Source organism: Helianthus annuus, chromosome 6, assembly GCF_002127325.2.
Source record: "Helianthus annuus cultivar XRQ/B chromosome 6, HanXRQr2.0-SUNRISE, whole genome shotgun sequence".
Classification (NCBI taxonomy): Eukaryota; Viridiplantae; Streptophyta; class Magnoliopsida; order Asterales; family Asteraceae; genus Helianthus; species Helianthus annuus.
In genome coordinates, this window is record NC_035438.2 from 83,280,134 (window position 1) to 83,289,888 (window position 9,755).

General features: G+C 33.1%; 1 protein-coding gene across 2 annotated transcripts; it reads left to right on the forward strand.

The window, feature by feature from the left end:
• Positions 1-3,430: 3,430 nt before the first annotated feature.
• On the forward strand, positions 3,431-8,762 carry LOC110889663 (probable serine/threonine-protein kinase WNK9). 2 transcript variants are annotated; one of them, XM_022137225.2, is made up of 7 exons: positions 3,431-3,806; positions 4,278-4,315; positions 4,411-4,638; positions 4,758-4,978; positions 5,291-5,448; positions 5,585-5,924; positions 7,678-8,762. In XM_022137225.2, exons 1-7 carry the CDS (start codon positions 3,729-3,731, stop codon positions 8,499-8,501), a joined length of 1,887 nt encoding a protein of 628 aa, XP_021992917.1. In that variant the 5' UTR covers positions 3,431-3,728; the 3' UTR covers positions 8,502-8,762. The 2 variants fall into 2 exon arrangements, with proteins under 2 accessions (XP_021992917.1, XP_035830564.1); XM_035974671.1 differs by having other exon boundaries at positions 3,438-3,806; positions 4,417-4,638.
• Positions 8,763-9,755: the final 993 nt, after the last annotated feature.

The window sequence follows — 9,755 nt, forward strand, 5'->3', positions numbered from 1 at the left end:
AAAGTGGTGAAACCGAAGCCGACTTTGTGACAAATGCATTGGTTACATTCAAAACAAATGTGGGGAGCGACTTCCGTTTCATGCATTGTTGGGAGATTTGTAAGTTCCATCCAAAGCGGGCGAATATCCCCAGTGGTAGCGAAACTAACACGTCTTCCAAAAGTTCAAGGACACCCTCGTCCCAAGCCCAATCGGATGCACGAGATCAAGAGTTGGAGGACTTTTTGGATGATTCGCCAAACCGGCCTGAATACGGAAGAGATGCCGCAAAAAGGCGCGCTCAAAAATCAAGATCGGGTACGGATCGCCTTCAGTTGGGAGTTCGGGCTCGCGTAGGGGAGTATACAGCGATCAGTTGGATGACATTGCATGCAAGTTAGATACATTCAACGTATTCCAACAACAAAGGGCCGAAATTCGAAAGAGCAAAGAAGCTAGGGATGCCATGAAACAAAGACGAGATGATATGAAATTTCTAGCCCAGCCCATTGATCACCTATCAGGTGAAGAGTTGGAACTAATGTTGGAGACGATAGAAGAGCTAAAGAAAAAATATAAGCACTAGGAATTTTTTATGTAATTTTCTTTATTTAAAAATATTAAAAAATTTAAATATGTTGTTCTAAAAAATATTAAAATAGCGGTTTGGGCTGGCCACGCCCCAAACCCCTGCCCCACCATATCGTCTTCAATGTTGGTCAGCCCAGCGAAGCCCCCCAAGCCACGTGTCAACACATGCCCCAAACCCCCGCCTCACCATACCCCACGGTCTAAAAGACCTTGTCTTCACCAAGTGATGTAATCTTGGCCTTTGTTTGACAAAACTCTTACGATCAGTCTTGGATCCCGAGACTACTACACAATCTAAATATGGATGATGGATGATGAATGTGGTGGATAATGGTGATATTGTGGTGGCAGAGTGGTGACAGGTGTGAGAGAAGTGGTTTGCCAAGGAATGAATTGTAATTAAAACAAGCACCTCTATTTATAGCTGGAAACAGAGAGTTTACACACCACCTGTGAGAGGAATGGGTGTTGTGTATGCTCACACTACCATCTCGTAGAGGTACATAGACTTACAAAATATGTACCCATATTTTATATTCATGCATCGGGTCGGGGTATTGTTATATGTGTTCTAATTTACTTATATGTGTATTCTCCATAATTCGTAATCTTTTTTTTATTATTTCTACCTCTGATTATGAATTCTGATTTATGACATATGGCATTTAATTTATTTTATACGAATTAATGTATGATTTGGCTGATACTTAATTTCTATATTCAAATATCTAATTTATTGTCGAATATGACTATTACAATTTGCAACATTCTATTTGAGTTCTACATGCTCTACCTCTTATAGCAAACGTCTTAACGTTTGAAAATGAAAGATTTAATTGTTTGTTTTCACTATAATATAATAGTGACACGCCAAAACATGCTACCATGCGGGTTAAGCTTTTACTTTATATAAGTTAACTATCCAAAAGAAAAGAAACTTTCAAGGAATTATAATCAACTTCTGAAGAATTATATAAATGGCTAATGTCACAATTCACTTACCGCTTCTAATAATGGCAAAACTATACTATTCCTCTAATAAATTTGACATAACTCTTAGGCCAGAGGAAGTGGGATCGGTAAGTGCCCATCGGCATGGATTAGAAAGGTTGCTCATTCCTCGTCACCAAAGGGGTGGTATGGGTTTTGTCGCACTTGCCGATTTGAATCGATATGTGAAGATGGGATTTCCTTTGTAATTTGCGGCAAGGAGGTCTAAGATCTTAACCTTCTGTGCCGATTCAAAAGTCAACAAAGCTCTTCTTCAACCTAATGAAAACATGCCACATAGGACATGGAATCAACACCAAATTGGTTTTGCAGGAACCACTCCCCCCGGTCTTACTGCATCAAATAACAACAGGGATTACAATTTTGGTAATATATAATATTTATCTATAGTTATCTTTATGTGTTTTAAAAGGATATCCCATTATGGGTTTGGCAGTGATGCTCAAACTATTCTTTTAACGCAAATAAGTGGAGCTAAAGTCAGATAAAAGACGATGGATATCGCTAGCTAAAATTGAATTGTGACCCTTGTCGATGAACTACATGGAATCAATACAACTATATAGTTCAAATATTATCAAAATTAGAACGTAAACGACTCATTACACTTATATTTGCTATCTAAGTATTTCATGAGACGCAAACAATGTTATAGTTTTCTTCTCTCGTACCGTAATGAGAACATGACATATTTAATATGAGCGAAACTAGAGGGGTTAGGATTACCGTTTAAAGAGTATAAAAACAAAAAAAAAAATATGGATTTTGTCTCCGTATCGTTCTTTGTAGTAATAGTGAATTAAGCAAAAACTTAACGGCATATAGCGTAAAGCGGTTTTGAAGTAGAGTTTTATACTATTCTAATTTATTAAATTTCATTGTTGATTGTTCAACATACGTACCAACATGCATTAATATATATATATATATATATATATATATATATATATATATATATATATATATATATATATATAGTGTATCGTACAATTGATTTTAACGTACATTACGTACGCGATTTGAAATCGTATGAGGGTGTTTAAATCACAAATCGCACGTTGATAAACAATCGCATACTTTACGTTAACTGACCTCTCTATATATAAAACTCATTTTTATTTTATGTATGTGACTTATTTTAAGACCACATATAATTTAAAGACATCCATTTTATTTGTTAAATTGAAATGTTAAATCGAAATGTTTTTATTTCGCAATTCTAAAAAAGTTTTTTATTTTCTAAAGTATTTATTTATATAGAAGGTGTATATATATTGATTTAGATAACTAAAAAGTCATGATTATGGATTGTCCGAAATCAGATTACAAGGATATGATAAGATATATCGCAAATATATAATATTATATTCATAACTTTAGTGTGGATACAATTTATTGATAAATAGACAAAGGTACAAATGCATGTGTGTGTTTGGGTGGCTCGTGAATAGATAGAAAAGAAGAAGAAGACAATATATAATATTATACACAATGTAATACAGCACCACAAATAATGAGAGTTGTAAAAATTAACTTAAATAAAATAAAAATGGTCTAATTATAAAAAAATAGAATAACTTATCTCTTTAGATAATTAATTTCCCTATATTTTCTCAGATTATTTCTATAACAAGTTTCATAGACGTTGAAATTTATCTACAAATATTAGTTAGGTTAAGGTTAAATTTCTTTTTCTTTTGAACAGCAATACAAATTTTAAATATTTAAATAAAGTGATAAAGAAATACATCATTTCAATTGTTTTTTTACATTCGTATTTCATAGTACTATTTATGATTCTGTATTAAAGATTCTCAATCATATGATTCATATATGTGTGTTTTCCTTGTTGGGCTAAGAAAAGGTGAAATAAAAAATACAAAACAATAATAAAAGTCACAATATTTTTATTTTCTTTTTTGTATTTGCCTTTTTAGAAATCCTTTACCTCGTTGTCTCTGAGTTGTTGAAATATCTTTCTCTCTCTTTCCATTTTATTTTTTCTTTGTGATGGACTCTACGAGGAGTATTCCAATCTCAATCTCAATCTCAACCTCATTATTGTACTAAAGCTCATTATTATTAGCATCTTTACCTTCTTCCAACTACTTCATCTTGTTCAACACTTGAAGTTCACAATAAAAATAATGAATGGTGATGATCTTGATCTTGATCCAGATGAATCTGAGTTTGTTGAAGTAGATCCTACAGGCAGATATGGAAGGGTAAAAATCCCTCCTTTTTTTCTAATTTTTGGGTTTTTTACTTAGCTTAGCTTAATTTATTTTTATTTTTAATTTTTGCTAATTTGGATGATTTCCCATTTGGGTTTTTGATTTCTTGGTCTGATTCAACTTTTTAGTTGAAGTAGATCCTACAGGCAAATATAAGAAAGGATAAAAATCCCAACTTTTTTTTTTTATTTTTTATACTTTTTAGGCTTTTTTTTAAATTTTTTTTTTTAATTTTTGCTAAATTTGGTTAATTTCCCATTTGGGTTTTTGATTTCTTGGTATGATTCATTAGTTTTTGTTGTAGTAGTTCCTACAGGCAGATTTGGAAGAGTAAATATCCCATCTTTTTTTTTTTTTTTAATAATTTTTAGGCTTTTTTTTATTTTTTATATTTTTGCTAAATTGGATAATTTCCCATTTGGGTTTTTGATTTCTTGGTCTGATTCATCTTATTTGTTGCAGTACAATGAGATTTTGGGGAAAGGGGCATCAAAGACAGTGTAAGAAAGCAAGAAATTTAATAAAGTTTTAAACTTTCTTGATGAATAATTTGGAATTCAATGTGGGATTTACAGATTGATTTGTGTTTGTAAAGTTATAGGGGTTTTGATGAGTATGAAGGTATAGAAGTGGCATGGAATCAGGTGAAACTTTATGATTTCCTCCAAAGTCCAGAGGATCTGGAAAGATTGTATTGTGAAATTCATCTTCTTAAAACTTTGAAACACAACAACATCATGAAGTTCTACACATCTTGGGTTGATACAGCTAATAGGAACATGAACTTTGTCACTGAGTTGTTCACTTCTGGTACACTTAGACAGTAAGTTCATTTCATCCCAATTAATGTTTTTTTTTTTTTTTTTTTTTGTATATATTTTTGTTAGTATTCTTGATCTGATATAATTGATTTGGGTTTGATTCGTAACGATGAATCGTTAGGTATAGGCAGAAACACAAGAGGGTTAATATAAGAGCAATCAAACATTGGTGTAGACAGATCTTGAAAGGGCTTCTTTATCTTCATAGCCATGATCCTCCTGTTATCCATAGAGATCTTAAATGTGACAATATTTTTGTAAATGGCAATCAAGGAGAAGTCAAAATCGGCGATTTGGGTCTTGCTGCGATACTCCGTAAATCGCACGCGGCTCGCTGTGTTGGTAAGTTCATCCGGTTTATGCTTATGATGCGTTAAACTTAATATGAGTTCTGGATAATTTGTTTGACATATTAATAAGTAATAACACTAGTTTGGTGATTATAGGATAAATGCTGTTTTAGATTGGTATCTCAAATTAGGTTCAAAGAATTTATATTTATAATTAATAAATAACTAATAAATGTAATTATGGAAGCATATATATGGATGTAAGGCTTTAATATTTATTAACATAAATATATAAATGTCATAACATACAATCGTGTTCATGGGTTGGCTTCAATAGGTCATTTCGTGTTCTTGTTTACTTCAGGAACACCCGAGTTCATGGCTCCTGAGGTTTACGCCGAAGAATACAATGAATTGGTCGATATCTATGCCTTTGGGATGTGCATCTTAGAGATGGTCACGTTTGAATATCCGTACAGCGAGTGCACACATCCTGCTCAGATCTACAAGAAAGTTATTTCAGTATGAATTCACTCACAATTTTTATATTTTTAGAATCTAAATCGAACTCAAGATATGATATTCTTTTTTGAATTTTTGGTCTTTAAGTAGCTCTGTAAATGATAATATGTATATATATTTATCCTATCTCAAATAGGGGAAAAAGCCGGATGCTTTATACAAAGTTAAGGACCCTGAAGTGAGACAATTTGTGGAGAAATGTCTAGTTACCGTTTCTCTTAGGCTTCCGGCTAAAGAGCTACTTAAAGACCCTTTTCTTCAGCCTGAAGATTATGGTTATGATTTGAGGCCGATTGATTATTGGAGAGAGTTTGATGGAATTAATAACCGTCATCTTAATTATGAACCCGAAGCAAACGAAATCATAACCCATAAAGAAGACCACATGGGAGACGTTGATATTTCTATCGAGGGAAGGAGAGGAGATGATGATGACGATGGTATATTCTTAAGGCTCAGAATTGCCGACCGAGAAGGTATGTTTTTGAGAATATTGTTGGGATTTCGTCTAAATGTTTTTAACCTCCTTTTGACTATAACTTGATGCATTTTGTCCCGGTAATCATCTATGTATCGATAAAAGATTGGTTTCCATTTCACTTGTATAAGAAAACACGTTGTCAAGTTATAACTAGAGAGCTTGTAATAAATATTTATAAGGATAATTTAATATATACATCTCAAAACTTGTATAATGATATATATTTACCCTACAAATGATAATGATATACACATATATCGCATATACCTAATTTCATACTTTTGACATAAATACTCTTTTCTTGCGTAAGGGTTTAGGTTATGAGAGTTTCAGGTGTAAGGAGAAGGGTAAGGGTAGGAGTTAATGAAGTCATTGGCTCGTTTTGAACTCTATGTCTATAGTTTGCTCGTAATAATTATTTAAGCTTGAGCTCGGCTCAAGCTCTACTTATTTATGTACACTTTAAGTTGTTATAATTATATATAGATAGGTGAATTAGAGGGAGAAATCCCCTGTGAGTTGCAAAAGCTTTGAAAACCTAAGGATGGACATAATGTTGCCACATGTTACACTTTTTCGCTACAACATTTTTACCGACACCTGCAACATTTTATGACACCAACACACTTTACGTAACAGTGAGAGAGGAGAAAATATGTTACATTTTTTCAGTTGTTTATATTTTTTGTAACTCATCTGTAATACATTTTTATTGTGTTTTGACAACAGTTTTTAGATTATATAAAGTGTATGGATTTTAGAACATATAATTTACGAAGTTTTTATTTTGTAGTGTGTGTAAAAAACATGTTACATTTTTTACAACGAGATTTTTATGTAACACTGCAGCTGTTACATTTTTTTGTGTCAGATGAGAGAGGAGAGAGAAAAGTGTAACACTTTACACTTTTTGTCAGAGTGTAACATTTGTCTGAAATAGTAACTTTTTTGTACCTTTTTAATATCGACCATTGATCAAATGAGATGGATGGTGGAGATGAAGTTTCTGGGTTTCTTTGACATAAGCATGACATCACTTTTTACAGCATTTACGGTTGTCGTAAATGAAAAAAAAAACTAGTTTGTTTTTTTTTTTGGAAAAGTTGATTTTTTTAGGATTTTTGGTAACTTTTTTTTTGAAAAAACCTTTCGTAAGGCCGAGTTCTCTAAGTTCTCACAACTCGTTTAAGTTTTCATTTTACCCTAACCCTATATATATATATATATATAATATTATTAATTATCTATGTTTATCGTAATTATCTATATAATAATATATACACTGTAATTATCTATATGTTATATTAAATAAAAGTATTATACTTTTACAAATAAAAGGCTCAGTTAGGCAGTTAGGCTCTGGAGCCTAGTTAAGCCCGCGCTCGCGCTCAAGCTTACGCTCGTTTTTTAAATGAGCTCCAATTTAGGCTTGTGCTTGGGTCCGAGCTTGATTAAGCTTGGCACAATTTGAGCTTTTAGCAAGTTGATCTCCATCAGCTCACTAGCAGCTCGGCTACTAACATTATAAAGGGTAACATGAGTTAAATCAGAGAATTGTATTGTATTAGAAGTTGTGATTAGGGTTACATTAGATGCCATTTATATAGACCACAATGTTACACTTCTAACCCTATACTAACACACTATTATATTTTGTCTAATAACATATTCTTTTTGATTTTACATACATAAATTATTCTGAGTTGAAAAAGTTTGTTACCTTAACATTCAAAATGGTGCTACTGCAGGGCGTGTTCGGAACATTTACTTCCCTTTTGACATCGAATCGGACACAGCATTTAGTGTTGCAAACGAAATGGTTTTCGAGTTGGATATCACCAATCAAGATGTCCATAAAATAGCCGACATGATCGATGGCGAAATTTCTTGCTTAGTGCCAGAGTGGAAGAAGGGGATAGAAGAAGATCACGAGATCGATGGTTATTGTCAAAGTTGTGCGCCAAACGGTTCTCAAATCAACCCGAAATCAAAAAGCCGGCATCAGTGTTCAAGCCATCATTGTGGTGCCAATATCCACGGGCGGTTTGAAGAAATAACTTACCAGTTTGACGGTTCCGAGCAGTGTTTGACCGAAGGCGCACCTGTTGTCTCGAGCCAGTCCGATGGTTTACAATATTCTGATATATGGGGCGCAAACCAGAGCGAATATCAGTCGTGTACAGAAGATGAACCGGTAGTTGAAAAATCCGTCAAGTTTGAGGAAGCCGATTTAGCAGATGACTATGAAAACGAGATTCGACAAGAATTGAGATGGCTCAAGGCTAAGTACCAGATGGAGCTAAGGGAACTTAAAGATAAACAACTAGGACTTGCACCGGACAAACATACAAAACATAAAATGTCGAGACAGCATAAAGACGATCATGACGATCACCCACATTTGCTAAAATCATTCGCGGCGGGAACCCATTTCGTTTCGTTTTCTCTAGATGATGGAGAACCGGAGACGTGTGAAAACACTAGCACAACGAAGAACATGTGCACAGGGGACTTGATTCCTCATCACCTTAATAGGGCAGCTTCACTTCCTGTTGATCCCATAGATTCTTGATATGAAATTGTCATCTGATTCTTTTTGCACCCAACAACAGACAATAAGGTGATGATGATGATGATGATGATGAAACATCTTTTTTTTTTTTTTTTTTTTACTTTGTGAAATTTGTACAGCCCTCAGCTGAAGGTGGGTGGAAAGATACACCATTCCTTTGTGATCTGTTGTGAGTGTACATTGCCATATAATGTCATTATGCTTATACATGAAACTATCATCAATATGTTTGCAAGATGTATATTTATTCATTTACTTTTTCATTGGAGAAATGCTGAATGGATCACTCATTTGGTTTGCTTATCAATCTACCTTGGTAATTCTTTTTTGTTTTTGTCTGTTTGTTGTTTCCCCAGTTTCTTGCTGGCTCTTTATATATATATATAAAGCGATTTGCCGTTCAAAAAAAAAAAAAAAAAAATCTACCTTGGTAATACCAACCTATCCTACTTAGGGTGTAAACGAACCGAGCTTGGATAGGCTCACACTTTGGCTCGTTTAACTTACTAGAGCTCGAGCTCGGCTCGTTTCGAGCTCTATTTTTAAAACTTGAGCTCTCCTTGTGAGTACTTTTTCAAGCTCGAGATTGGTTTGGGTTCGACTCGTTTATTATTTATTAATGTATTTTTATATATTAATAATTATTTATGTATATATTTTAGTTATAATCATATATAACATAATAAATATTCATAATTTATATATGATAATAATTATTATATAAATATACATTTAATATAACATAATAAATATGTTGTTGGTGGTAATGATGTAAACAACGACCGGTATGAAGTATTCAATCATGCTCATGTCGATAAATTGATAATGCTAATTTCGTACTTACAACTGATATTGTGCTGTTGTATCATCCAGGAAACAACTCATATGCACCATTTATGTTACATCCAAAGCCTACACATCCTAGAAACAAGTTGGCATTTTATATTATATAATTTTGTTACATAATACACAACTATTGATACTTATAAGTACTTTATATGTATGATTTCGGAAGTGGAAATATCTAATAAAATAAGGAGTGAACATCTCCTATGAGGTCACCTATCTTGAAAATACTCTCACACAAACACAATATCAGTTTGGAAGATTAGAAACAATAAGATTTTTTTTGGGTTCGAGGGTCAATGTGGAAGATATCTTTTGTGAAATTAGAGCAGTGGGATATTTTTGGTTCAAGCATAGGTCCAAGTTTCGATCTATCTTGTGAGATAATTGGTGTAAATTTGTAATTAT

Excerpts from the sequence above, each read along its gene's own strand:
- LOC110889663 (XM_022137225.2), top strand. The coding sequence starts at position 3,729 with ATGAATGGTGATGATCTTGATCTTGATCCAGATGAATCTGAGTTTGTT. Across the intron at positions 4,979-5,290 it reads GCACGCGGCTCGCTGTGTTG|GAACACCCGAGTTCATGGCT; the intron begins GTAAGTTCATCC and ends TGTTTACTTCAG. Across the intron at positions 5,449-5,584 it reads TCTACAAGAAAGTTATTTCA|GGGAAAAAGCCGGATGCTTT; the intron begins GTATGAATTCAC and ends TATCTCAAATAG.